Genomic DNA, 14,151 nt, shown 5'->3' with positions numbered 1-14,151 from the left:
GTTTACATATCAAAAGCATGATGGTTTGCGTCAAAATGAAGTCAACGCATGCGACTGAAAAATGGGCTCTTCAAAGAAACAAGAATTTGCAATAGATGGATTCAGCTAAAGGGTTTACATCCTTGTATTACATCCAATTCAAATCATGTGATGAATCATTTACGAGATTACAATTGTTCTGTTCGTACATACCCCCATAGAATCAGTTGCATGACAAATTGCACAGTTGTAACCTTCCAAATGATTTATTTCATGGTCTGAATTGGGTGGCAACAAGGATGTCAACACGTTAGCTGAATCTGTCTATTATGGCAAACTACAAGAGGTGTAAATAGTAAACACATGTCATGGGGTGGATGAACATCCCCCCCCCCCCCCCGAGAGCATTTAGATTTATTTTTACAAAGATTGGAATTAATACAGGTATTATTTTGTTGTAATTTCCATTTTGAGCCTCTGATTTGTAATGTATGTAATAATAATATATCTGTAATTTCTGTTCACACTTTGTACTTATTCTCAGGCTGCTTTGATATCTTGTTAAATAGGCAAAAATAAATTAGGTAAAAGAAAAGCTAAAAAGATGTTGGTATCCTTAGTGTGTTAAACTAAATTGTCATACAAGGAAAAGCTACCTTAATTCAAATGACACGGAAAAATGTTGGTATCCCTAGTGATACAAATCCCAAACCAAAATTGTAACACAAAAAAATTGTGTTGATATCATTTGTGATGAATCTCCTAATTAAAAAACAAATTCGTAAGACAAGAAAGAGCCACCTCAATTTATTACACCTTGCTACTCTACTTTTCCAATCGAGTAAAATTATGTCATTTTTCTTGCTTTCAATAAATATCTAAAAGGTAGAACCCACTGTATTTACTGGTCCAGAGCTGGTTTTCTAAAAAAAAAAAAGACCACTAAGGGAGATTATTTAACCACAACATTCATTGGAAAAATGAGCTGTGGTTCCATAATCAACATGCATAGACAAAGTGCATAGTATTTGTAATAGATTCACAGTACAGAGTAGGCTTCTGCTAACTTAACAGATGACGCATCTGTCCTGTCCCATTGTTGGTGCACTGCCTAAAGATGAAACATCTGGGCAGCTACAAGCTTCCACATACTCTGCAATGAGAACTGGCTTGTGAATTGGAGTTAGAAATTTTGCAGTTTACCCAACAACTCTTTGAATTTAATTTCTTGCTGACATCATGCAAATTTTCCACAGTGAGAAGTCTGGAAAAGGGTACATTTCTAGCAATCATATTGCTTTTTAAATCCATATTCAGTCTCACATTACATAGTAGGTTTCTGCTAACTTAACAGATGACACATCTGTCCTGGTGTGCTGCCTAAAGATGAAACATCTGGGCAACTACAAGCTTCCACATACTTTGAAATGTGAAACCATGACTAAAGAATTGAAAAATTATTATTCGCTTTAGAATTAGGCTACTGTAGTGGCTTTTTGTATAAATGATACCAATTTCTGTGTTACAAAGTTTAGTGCAGGTTAATTTTTAAAAGGTAGCCACACTGATTTGTTGATTTGACTGTCTGAACTTACTACTTATTCCCAGGCTGCTATGATATCTCATCAAATAAGGTGTGTTGATGTCGCTAAGGCAATAGCTAATGCAGATAAAGAGGTTATTGAAAAGTACAAATATGTCGGTATCCTTAGTGATGAATCCCCTATACTTAATTATAACAAAAGAAAGAGCCACCTTAAATCAAATGATAAGTAAAAAAAGGTTGGTATCCCTAATGATAGAACTCCAAAACCAAAATACTAACACAAGAAAAAGATATGCAGTTATCCTTTGTTATGAATCTCCTAAACTACATGTAACACAAGTAACAGCCACCTTAATTCAAATGATAAGTAAAATGTTGGTATCCTTAATGACACACTAAGAAGATTGTATTGGTATCCTTACAGAAGAATCTCCTTATCAATACATAATATTATTGTAACACAAGATGGAGCCACCTTATGTATCTCTGGGTTATTCCATGCTGTTTTACTGTTGGCTATGCTTTCTTGTGATACAGACAAATAAAAAATTATAAAGCACTTGTAGAGTTTTAATTTTAAATTTAATTTATGAACAATACTTTGGATATTTCATTTTAATCTTATTTTAATTTTTCTCTTATTGTTGAGCGCTTTCGAATATTATTTTATAGTATCAGCACTATATAAATTTACTATTATGATTAATTTGCTATCACTATAATTATACATTAACAACGTAGATATGAAGTTTGAAATTTGATACCAAGATCTTAAAATTATGTCTGTAATGACAGAATGTTTACCATGAGGTAATCTAATGAAGCCCTGGCCTGTGGGTTATTCCCTAAGCAGTGTTTACTGAGAGACAGAAGGGACTTGCATCCAATCTTGGTTGCAATCTGCCCCAACAGGAGGCCAAGGGAATAAACATCACTAGCATATGATGGTAGATGAGTGCCTGCCACAACTTCAGGGGCAATGTGTTTGTATTTTTGTTTGTATGCCTCTTGTTTTTCTTTGGACAAAACTTTTTTACAAGCATCCAGTTTTCTAATACACTTTCCAAAATCAATTATTATTGGCACAAACATAATGTATTGTTATAAGTAATCAAGATGTTGTCACCTTTAATATCCTGATGAATCAGGCAACTGCTGTGTAACAGTTTGAAAGCTTCCAGAAGCTGCAAAATGACATCAAACCACTCTTGATTTTTTAATAACAAGGTATGGCTCTGTAATGCTCTGTGAAGGGTGTATGCTTTTCCCTCCACACTGCAAAACTGCATTACTAACAGATAAGGTTTGCTTTCTGTACAAATACCATAAACAAAGGGGAAACAGGGGTGATCCAACTGTTTCATCAGTGATGCTTCTTTAATAACATCGAACTCTGATGAGAGATGCTTGTTAAATTGTTTGACAGCAACTGACATCCCTCTGTAATACATTTTATAGCATCTTCCAAAGACCCCACATCCCAGTAGCAGTGGTTGGTTTGCAGAACTCTTGAGATCTTTAACATTGCTGAGATGATTTCTGTTTACATGTGTAAGTGGTAGGTCAGAAGAAAAAACACCAGGTGCCTGCTTTTTTTCCTTCACCTGGTTTGATTCATCTATTGGCCTAGACTGAATGAAATAGCAACAAAATATGATATATTAGGCTGTTTTTAGGACTTATTTAATACCTTAAGCTTATGGTAAGCCTGTAGGGGCTTTAGAAAATACAAGAAACAGCTATTCTATGCTGGGTTGGCTTTGCTTGCCAGTTATGATTTTTAAAATTATGCTCTTACCACAACTCAATAAGCCATGCACATTGTCACAAATACTCGTCACCAGTATGTCTAATAGTAAGTTCAGTTGATCTTAATAGATTTCAGGGTGGAAATAGGGTGATGGAAATAGTTGTACATGGTTATCTCACCATTTGAGAGGTCAGGGATGAGACTTCAACATATACATGCTCATTAATGTTGAGACAATTAACATCTGATCTACTACTGTCTACTAGCTCTATAATTATTATCCTATGAAATGAAAATTAACAGTGAAAAAAAAACAGCAATATTTTTCAAAAAAGTGAAAGGTTGCTAAAAAATATTTTTGTATCATTTAAATGGTGAAACAAGTCTGGAAAATTTCATGTTTGTCATTCATTCCCGTTAAATTGCAATGGTGAATGCTTGCTTGCTGCAAAAATAATAGTACATCTGAGAGTTAGGGTGATTTTACTTTAACAGTAAAATATTCATATCAGTTTCTTCTAAAATAGATACAATTGACAACTACAGATTCCATATATTGTTTTCTCTTGATCAATTTGACTATTTAGTATTTATTGTTAGATGTTGTTTTTCAGGTTAAATGAAATCACTCTTTCATGGACACATCTTAACCATGTAGTTTGCGCTGTAAAGGACAAACTACTAACACATGCTCTTGTTGAATAACGTCAAATACTGGAACAAACCTTCCATGTAATCTCTTAACTGGAACAAAAGTAGCTGCTCCTTCTAATTCAAAGAGATTCTTGCACCACAACTCCACTGGAGCACCTAGCAAGTGCCGTGAGGGATGGGACTGGAACCAGCGCACAACAGCTAATAGGCAACGAACTGATTGCCCATTGATTATGATGATCTGCTCCATAAAAAACTCAATGACACCAGGCCTGAGATCACCTCCACTTGTGTCAATTTTTCCTCCCAAAGTACACCACCTTGCAAGAATATAAGATGATCTGTCTCCTCGTGTTAAGCTTGAGCCATATCTTTCTCCAGAATATTTACAAACAGCATATCTATTGAAATGACCAGTAATGTCATTATCAAATATGTTACTGTAGCACTCTTTTAAATATGGGAGAGACTCCTCACCCAGGAAATCTCTGTAATGAGGCCCACAACAAACAAATGATGAATCCTCAGCTGACCATGTGGGACCTTTCTGCACAGGTCCAATAGAAAGAATGCTCAGTGTGATTACATTTCTGGAAATGTTTCCTTCGTTTGAAGAGTATTCTTGTAAGCTGCCCGTCTGTCTAGAAACAAGTCTTTCCATTACTTGCTTAAAATGTTCCTGAAATTTTCTAGGCAATGGCAAGTCCTTTACAAATTGGTTTGATGTAAACTTCCGCATTAGCTGTATTTCAACTGACCTCTGATTTGTTCCATACTCTCCTATAATACCATTATATCGTTCAAAACTGAAGAGCCAAAATGAATAGACCGGGCCATTGTCCAGGATGCAGTCAATAAGATGTGTATGCAGATGCATGTTAGGAGTCACACAGTGTTTGCCATATAGTTGTTCAAGTCCTTGACAGAAATTAAGTAAAAAAGAGTGAGCAAGCAAGGCTCTTGCTTCAGTTATCACTGGAGAACAAATAAAAGTACATGCTAACACAAATTGTCGCCATAGTTCTAAGTCTGGTTTTTGATAAAATGTCATATAATGCATAAATGGAGAAAAGTGTTGTAAAAGTCTTCCACTTATCGGCAGTAAAACCTCCATAGCTATTCAAAATTTTCCTTGGCATTCTACCAATGTCTGATGGTGCTTTAATTTTGTCCAACTTTTCTTGAATGATAGATAAATCTTCTTTTTGAGCAATGGATTGTCACCGTTCAACCAAATGTTCTTCATTAAATGTTTAGCAGTGCCTGTAAATAGGTTGTGCATGGGGTCTATTATATGGAATCGCACACAATCAAAGTAGGGTAGTAACATCAGTTCACTGTAGCGTGACCCATACTTCTGTTCCAGTGCCTGGTGTCCAGCACTTGTTTGGTTCAAAATCTCTTGTGCCTCTTCTCTGTGTTTATGGTTGGTTCTTGGAGGAGAAGGTGAGTCAAATCCTGAAAAATCAATTTTGCTTGTCATTGAGCCAGGGAAATATCTTGTGCACTTTGAACAGCCTTTGCACGATGCATGCCCTGTAAAACCACACACTTTCCTTGCAGCTGGCACATCACAACCAACACAGAGGAGAGCAGCATGGTAGACTTCACCAGTCAAAGCTCCATGGTCCCTCACTGTGATGCCATCTTTCCACAACAGGTTTAGCTCAGCAACAAGGGGTTCCAGGTAAGAATTGATGGTTAGCTTTGGCTCATGTGGACCAGGAATTATGCCCACTAATAAAACATTTTCAGGCTTGAACCTCTCCGATCATGGTAGGTTCATCAGGACCATATAGAGAGCACCAACACTATACAAAGAATGCTTAAATGGTTGAAACCAGTCCACGTTGAGCATGAACGCATAACAGTCATCAAAGTTGTACAAAGTGCCACACTTTGGACACACAACATACTTCATGAATTCATCTTTATCGATTCCAAGTTGTTTTTTTAATAAATGCAGGGATTTTGGGAATAATGCTGCAAAACTTCCAATGGAAGGAATGACTGTTGCCAAACTGTCAAAAACAGCTCTTAAAAATTCTAGAAGAATTTCTAGAGCATTATCTGAAATAACACAAAAGGAAGACCACAAGCACAAGAAAAGTAAAATCCAACGAATAATGCTATTCATACTCTCTCGTAATCCTTGAGCAGGATTGAAATCGACTGAAGGAAGCTGTCCAGGAATAGTTGGAAAATCTGTGTCAATATCGTCATCATCAAGATTCCATACTTGATGAGTTAGTTCTGGTCCCATCCTTTCATGGTAAAGCATGTCAGCATCAATTTCAGAGGACAAAATATCATGCACTAACAATGCATCCTCCTCTTCTAGTTCTTGGACATTTGTGCCTGAAGGTCCTGTAAGGAAATATTGCGTTTTATTTTAATAAACCATTTCAAGTATCATTTTACTTTGTTCTAATAAGGTTGAGGATCCTAAAGGGGTAGCCAGTGAGCAAGCACTCTAAGGTATGGAGGGTGGAGGGAAGTAGAGCTTGCATATGGACATCTTAGACTTTCAAATGCTGTCCCAAAAAACCCCATGTTGCTTCCAGCTGTCTGAGTTACCAATTTTAGCTCATCAACACAAAATGTGATGAGCGATCTCTTTGTTTTTTTTTGCCTTGCTACTGGTAATTATAAATGGCAAAGTGCCATGAAATTGTTTTGATTAAACATGACTGGAAGTAGTTTCTCAAGGCATTACATAAATCAAGCTGAAAAGCAACTCTCTTTCAAGAGGTTTTTCGAAGTGCAGTACAGCTATTGTAGAATATCAATCACCAATCCTAGCAGCTTTTATACCATTTGACTGAATGACTGGCACCAGGCTTAAAGTAGCTTTAATTGGAGTAGCAGTTATTACGTTCATAATTTCTTTCATTTAGCCAGCCTAGAGAAGTACCCTTTTTTGATGAAAGCCTATGAAAAGCTAATTGATGATAATTGATGGTAATCAGTCATAATTGATGAAAATCAATGATACAGTAGTCATGATCAATTACAATCAGTGGTAATTAAAAAACACATTGAAACAACGATATATTTGTTGTGGTTCAATTTTATCCTTGGTTCAAATTTTATTTTCCTTTGTCTATGGGTATGGTAGTCTATGATAATGGGTTTGAAACAAAGGAAAGTAAACTTGAACTACAACAAATACAATCTAATAAAATGACGGCTGATCACAGAAACTCCCACTGACCCCCAAAACGTAAAAAAATCTCTTTGTACCTAAAAATGTTGTCTCGTTTCCTTGACCATCGATAGCCTCTGCTGCGCCCGCCGCCTCGCCAGTGGCCAGGTGCTCAACATGAAAATCTTCGGAATCATCACGCGAAATTTCCTCCTCTTCCGAAGAATATACTGCTTCGCTAGCTCTGATCGAATATAGATGAGTGTGAAGCCTGTAAGTTCTCAACGTTACAAATTCCTTACAATGGTCGCAAAAGTTTCTCTTAGATGACATCCTACTTTAAATGGCAGCCTTGTTGTAAGGATTATCTCGCAGCCAGGTTCTCAGGTGGAGGACAATACAAAGAGGCTGTTGGGAATCAGTCAAAGGTGAAAATTTCAATAATTAAAGGTAGCAATTTCGGGACTTTGAAAAGCGACCGCTGATATATACAGGGTGACCGCTTACTAAGGTGCCACTTGATACAGTTTCGACTGTATCTCTTGCTGCAATGCTTTTCAGTTACGAAGAAAGAGGCCCTGGCGTTGCTGTTTCTGACTGGTCTCAATTCTCTTTTGCTTTAAATGAAGTAGTTCAGGTCACTGAAAATATCTGAGGAATCTCTTATCTTAAATAGTTCAGGTTGTTGACTAAGTGGACAATATCCTAACAGACATCTGAGAAATTTACTAAAAATGAAAAAAATTCTTGTTTTCTCGTTAGCCCTCGGTCGAAAAGCTCAAGTCGGTTAGTTTACCAAGTTTGTACACTCCTAAAGAACTCCTCATTTTTGCTAAAGGCTGCGTAAAGGATGAAAACTAAACCAATATAAAGTTTTTCCTAGCGTAAATGAGACATATCAGCTATCCACCTCTTTTAAAATCAAACCAAACAACAAAACATCTCTTTCATGAAAATAGCACGCACATTTCAAACAAAAAAAAGATCTCGACTGCAAGATCGAGTGATTTTTAATTTAAGGGTAAGACTTTTCATCTTTTTTTAAAGAACGATTTTGCGACAAGAGTTGCACAATTCGCCACAAAATGGCTTGTCGAGTCTTTCATTTTCATTTTGCTGCAACCTATTTGGTTACTTTAAGCAAGCCATGAATTCTGATTGCTAATTTTTTAGTGTTCCATTTTCAATGGCTGGAAAAGGCATGCGATTAAAACGCAAAATAGAGCGATTCGTGCGCAAAATTGCACTGCTATAAGCCAAACAGATGTAGATTGCCACAGGAAGGCAAGGATCACCACTGATTTCAAAGTGATGTGATAAATAAACAAATGTAATCTCACAAAGCTACTATTATAATGAACCTCTCCTTAAAATTAGAACTTTTAAAATCATTTTTCTCTTTATCAACATAGTATACCATTACGATTCTCAAAAATTGTTAAAAAAAAAGAGGCCTATGCTTAAGTTGGCGTTGTGAACGTCTTCGTTACCCTGACTCCAAAGTTAACACAGTGCTAATGATAATCGGGGGCTTTTTTTCCTCCATCAAGTACCAAAACTGTTAGAAACGGAAACGCCGAGGATGCAGAAAAAATTCCTTAATCTGGGATAAAGACCACCTAACGATAAGAGAGTTCGTAAGCAACACTGACAATCAGTGCGAGTTCCGTCCGGAGGAAAGCTCAATAAATTAACCGCTGAAATATTCCTCTCTTTTCTAACACTTGATTATGATACTTTACCCATTAGCAATAGCCCTGAAAGTTGCTAAATAACATTGGTTACATTTGTCATTTTTGATACCTTGAGAGTAAAACATAACTGATTTGTAAGGGACTAGTGGTCTCACTTTTCATTCAAAAACATATTTTTACAGCGAACTATATATTTTATGAGGACTAAGATCATCGAAGTTTATTATGTACACAGCCAGAGAAAATTTAACAAAATTAAGATTTTATGGGATGCGACTCTGACAAAACACGCAGTGCTTCTTCAAGCCATTTGGAAACCGGTTATCATGCGAGTTCGTAACATATCGGTGGAGGATGAACACAGTGAAGGGAATGTTGGAAAAAGATACCTCTGACCTTCTGAATAAAGACTAACATTAAAAAATGCGAATGGCTGGTAACTCAAAAGTGTAGTGATCTTTCATCTAATCGCTATTCAATTAAATTTTACTCTCAACTATCGCGAGGAGGAACGCCAAAAGTTGCGTTTAGCTGATGTCTTAGATGGCTTGTTTCAACTCCGTCAACTGTCGAATTAAAGACGATTTATGACCCATTAAGAGAAGAACAGGAGAAACACCCCCCCAGGTCTAAGGTTTAATAGCTTGCGACATTTACGAAATTGCTTACAGAGCAAGAGTGACAATTTCAAACAGGCAAACTATGGAAGAAAGAACCTGGAAGCCGTTCTACGCTATTCATGAAAATTCAGTGTCCGAAAACCTGTTACTTAGCTCTTGTACGAAGTGGCAAAGCGGAAAGCACGTCCCGTTCGAGGATTGCATTGTGTTAAAACCACTCTGCATTGTTCTTTCGCCATTAAAATATTTCTCAGCGCCACCAAGGTGCATTTTCCAGGTTGTTTATGACAAGCGAATGTCCTCTCAGTAACATGTACCGCACTTGCAGCCCTACAATTTGCTGCCTTCAGACAGTGATCGATCATGATGTATGACTACAACACACCCGGCTCATACTTTCGAGCGTAAACAATGCGCCGCCTTTCCGGTTTTGTCGCTGTGACCCCTTGAGGGCAACAGATTTGCGGATTTTGCGGATTAAATTTGTAATCATATTACAAAGTGAAGATCTATGTGTGAAATCAGAGCTCAAAAACCCTCGCCGAGGTCGAAGCGTGGATCTGTAGAGAAGTGAAGAAGTAGAATTACCTCAAAGAGGTTAAGTTTAATATTTGAAGCTCACTCTTCAAGGCTGGAGTCAAATTCTTTGCGAAGATGCGTTGGACAATTTTTCTCGTGTTTGTTTTATATTTCACAGCCACAGAGGAAGCTATCGCAGGTAAGCTAGTCGAGTAGAGATTATTCACACTTTTCTATCCGTTTTCAAGGTTTTGGTGTCGTTCACGAGAGGGAAAATCCGTGAATTCTGTAGCTTTCCGCAATGTATTTGAAATAAGTGCTCCGATACGCCGCCACTATTGAAAACAGGAATAAGGGTTCAGGTTCAGGCGTGACCAAGCAATGGGTTAAAAAAAGCTACTTTCCCAGTGGACTAATGGTAAATATTCAAGCTGGAGCTCTAAGATTATTACAATGAACTGGGCTGAGTAAGACTACAAAATGAAAACATTGAATTGAAGGGGTAGAAAAGAAAGCTTGAAGATGATCCTAAAGAGGCAAAATTGAGGAGAAGTTGAAGGAAGCATAGGCTCACAATAGGGAAATTACTGGAAAATTCCTAACCAAAGTTAAAACTTAGTTCAGAAATTTATGAAACTGCAAAAGGAACAGAAATCAAGAGGCCATGGTAAAAGGAAAACATTTTCAGATTATACTGCTAAAGGCATCGATCGAGAGTTCGAAAACAAATGGTCACAGATTTTGAAACATCACTGTCATTTCTTGAGCTTCATAATTTTGTGACCAATAAAACTGAAATATTCAATGAGAACACTCATGAACATGAGACCCCCTACCCTGGTTGATGAGGAGAACATTCAAACCTCATCTCAAACTGAAGAACTGACTTATGAGGACATTGATGAAATAAATTTACTTCTTTACACCACAAAAATATTTCATGTTTAAAATGAAGTACACCATGAACTTACAATGATATCTGGAGACGGCACAAACATTGGCAAAAAGTTACATGTCATCAATATAACCTTTAATATGCTGAATGAAGGTGGAAATGCAATGTCTGCTGATAGGAATCATTTAATTGCTGTAATAAGAGATTCAGAAAAACTATGAGAAACTGGCACAGTCCCTGGCAGATATATGGAAAGATGTGAGTTCTCTTAAACAAATTTCACTGATGATCTCACTGAAATTTCACTCTCAACTCTTTACTTTTCAAAAACTGTAACCATGCTCAACCTATTTTTCTGTTGAGACCCTTGTGGTCTGCAAGCACACCATATTTTCACTTCCAAGGTCCACGAGGTTGCATGTTGTTTATTCGAGGTTGGGCAGCACACATCGCAAGAGACCCGAAGATAAATTCCATATCTACGCGTGCCCATGCGTTATTCTCTATTTATAATTCCGCTCAAGATATGGGTTTCAACCTGTACCTTCATAACCGGAAGTCAAAATTCACAAAAGGCCGCAATGCGCGCTGGTTCACATTAGGGAAGCTCTGATAAATATTCGTTGCTTGTCCGTGTCGATCAAAGCTCTGTCCAGATAACATCTGTGAGGCGACTTTCAAATGGCCCAAACTAACCTTCCAACGCGGCTTCAAGTAGGTGAGAAAACAGTAAATATCCAACAGCGACTTGGTAACGGCGCTTTTGGTGTCGTCTACAAAGTGATAGAAGAAAGAACGTCCAAAGTGTACGCTATGAAAGATATCCTTTGTTTGAATAGTTCAGCCATTCGTAACGCCATCCGCGAAGCTTCAACACTAAACAGAATCTCTCATGAAAATGTTATTGCGATCGTGAGTGTAGGCCAGTTTGACGATGGTGGAGGTTTGCACATGTTGCTTTTGACCGAGTATTGCCCCGGCGGAAGCTTAAATGATCGCCTTGCTCGACCAAGCAGCGACCGACAAAATCTGAAGTGGATGATTCAAACCGCCGATGCTGTTGCCCACCTTCACTCGTGCAACGTAGTCCACCGCGATCTGAAGGCAGATAATGTGCTCTTGACTGCATCAGAAGATGTCAAATTGGGCGACTTTGGCCTTGCTCGTGAGTATATCGCACTAAAACGAGCTGACGTGCAACTGTATGACGGCTCGTGGCTGACTACTTACACGAAATACTTCATGCAATCGGGAATAGGTCCAATCCACTGGGTGGCTCCAGAATTTTTCCGCGGCCATTACACAGAAAAGGCCGACGATTTCTCTCTCGGAACGCTCCTCTTTGCAATACTCGAGCGGGATTACATCGCGATCGGCGGGAAAGCCATTTATGGGGCCTTCGTAAATATTCGTGGTGCAGGAAAGATTGGCGTCGGCTATGCGATGGAGAATTTTGATAGGAATATACGAATTCAATTCTCAAGTCACGCCCAAGGATCAAACGCTCTACAAAGAAACGTTCTTGAGTTGCTAAAATACAACCCGCGTGATCGGCAGAGCGCTCGAGAGATCTGCAACTCTCTGAGGGTTATTCAAGAGTGTATAAGACCTGGAGAGCCTTCGACTGATTCGACTAACGCTGGCTCGTGCTGCTGAGCGTTTGAGTGTGCCGGACAAGTGAAACGACATTTACGTACCTTGGTACACGACCGGACAAGGAACTTAGAAGAGAACTTAAAAATACATGTAACACTATACATGTAACATTTATCCTTTAATGTACAGCGTTCTCACACGATTGTTAGGTGCAAGACTAAGGTACAGAAATTAAGGTTAGAAGCATGCAAATAAGAATTTCAGGAGTATATCTTGGCTGTAAGTTTCTGAGGGACATGTAGGCGTCTTGTCAACAGCGTTACGTTACAGTCCTTGTTGGCCCTTTTCTTTTCATCAACGTCTACTACAATCTCTCGAACTAGGCAAAAGTCTAGGATCTAATGATAAGTTTGGCACCAAATTCGAAATCTTTCGAGCCAAAAAACACATGCAAATCGGCGTTTCAACATAGATAGTTTTCAGATGTTTGCGATTCCGCGAGGCTTTCAGGCCCTTACTGTGCTTGAGATCACGCTTGCCTTCGTTTGTGTCATAAAAGCCGTGCCACACGACGGGAAAGACAAGGAAAATACTAGAAATAGTAATGGCGGAAATAACAGCAACAAACAATTATTCCTCAGGCCCATATAAACGAGTAAGTTACCAGTAAGTCCACTGTCAAAATTTACTAGAAATGTGTGCCCAGTTTCATGTATTCGGCAATAAATTCCATATGTTTATTTTCTCTGTCTGTGTGTACTTTGCTTGGGCAGTAAACTTCTTTACGAAATATACAAATCAGCTAAACAAGAAGCCCAAGAAATGGATGAGAGGGATAGCCTGCCTAGAGTAGAATCTGTTTTATAGATTCTGATATGGAAAGTATGCCAGAAATACAATGTTCCTAGCTAGTGTGGTAGTAGATTCTAGACCTGTGGAGGAGTTCAAAACAAATATCTAGATATTAAGTCAAGCACCAGAGAAACCCAAAGGCCAGAGGCAATGGCTTAAAAAAAAGCTACTTTCCCAGTGGACTAATGGTAAATATTCAAGCTGGAGCTTTAAGATTATTACAATGAACTCGGCTGAGTAAGACTACAAAATGAAAACATTGAATTGAAGGGGTAGAAAAGAAAGCTTGAAGATGATCCTAAAGAGGAGAGGTGCAAGAAAGGCAAAATTGAGGAGAAGTTAAAGGAAGCAAAGGCTCACAATAAGGAAATTAATGGAAAATTCCTAACCTAAAATTCCTGACTTATGAGGACATTGATGAAATAAATTTACTTCTTTACACCACAAAAATATTTCATGTTTAAAATGAAGTACACCATGAACTTACAATGATATCTGGAGACGGCACAAACATTGGCAAAAAGTTACATGTCATCAATATAACCTTTAATATGCTGAATGAAGGTGGAAATGCAATGTCTGCTGATAGGAATCATTTAATTGCTGTAATAAGAGATTCAGAAAAACTATGAGAAACTGGCACAGTCCCTGGCAGATATATGGAAAGATGTGAGTTCTCTTAAACAAATTTCACTGATGATCTCACTGAAATTTCACTCTCAACTCTTTACTTTTCAAAAAATGTAACCATGCTCAACCTATTTTTCTGTTGAGACCCTTGTGGTCTGCAAGCACACCATATTTTCACTTCCAAGGTCCACGAGGTTGCATGTTGTTTATTCGAGGTTGGGCAGCACACATCGCAAGAGACCCGAAGATAAATTCCATATCTACGCGTGCC

The 14,151-nt window shown here is 38.0% G+C and overlaps 1 protein-coding gene, 1 long non-coding RNA gene and 2 pseudogenes across 2 annotated transcripts in view; 1 reads left to right on the top strand and 3 right to left on the bottom strand.

Annotated features, from left to right (window-relative positions):
* LOC149047990 (uncharacterized) overlaps positions 1 to 14,151 on the bottom strand; it is an 80,479-nt gene that overhangs the window by 39,747 nt on the left and 26,581 nt on the right. The gene's annotated exons all lie outside the window — the stretch shown is intronic.
* Positions 2,269 to 3,782, bottom strand: LOC149047996 (spermatocyte protein spe-8-like; annotated as a pseudogene).
* On the bottom strand, positions 3,922 to 7,407 carry LOC149047995 (uncharacterized; annotated as a pseudogene).
* Positions 11,404 to 13,143, top strand: LOC149047994 (serine/threonine-protein kinase pdik1l-A-like). The gene has a single exon (XM_089200131.1). The coding sequence runs from the start codon at positions 11,484 to 11,486 to the stop codon at positions 12,456 to 12,458; it is 975 nt and encodes a 324-aa protein (XP_089056257.1). The 5' UTR covers positions 11,404 to 11,483; the 3' UTR covers positions 12,459 to 13,143.

Source organism: Pocillopora damicornis, chromosome 3, assembly GCF_964200805.1.
Source record: "Pocillopora damicornis chromosome 3, jaPocDami1.2, whole genome shotgun sequence".
NCBI classification, from domain to species: domain Eukaryota; kingdom Metazoa; phylum Cnidaria; class Anthozoa; order Scleractinia; family Pocilloporidae; genus Pocillopora; species Pocillopora damicornis.
This window is presented reverse-complemented; position numbering and strand designations above follow the sequence as displayed.

Excerpts from the sequence above, each read along its gene's own strand:
- LOC149047994 (XM_089200131.1), top strand. The coding sequence starts at position 11,484 with ATGGCCCAAACTAACCTTCCAACGCGGCTTCAAGTAGGTGAGAAAACA.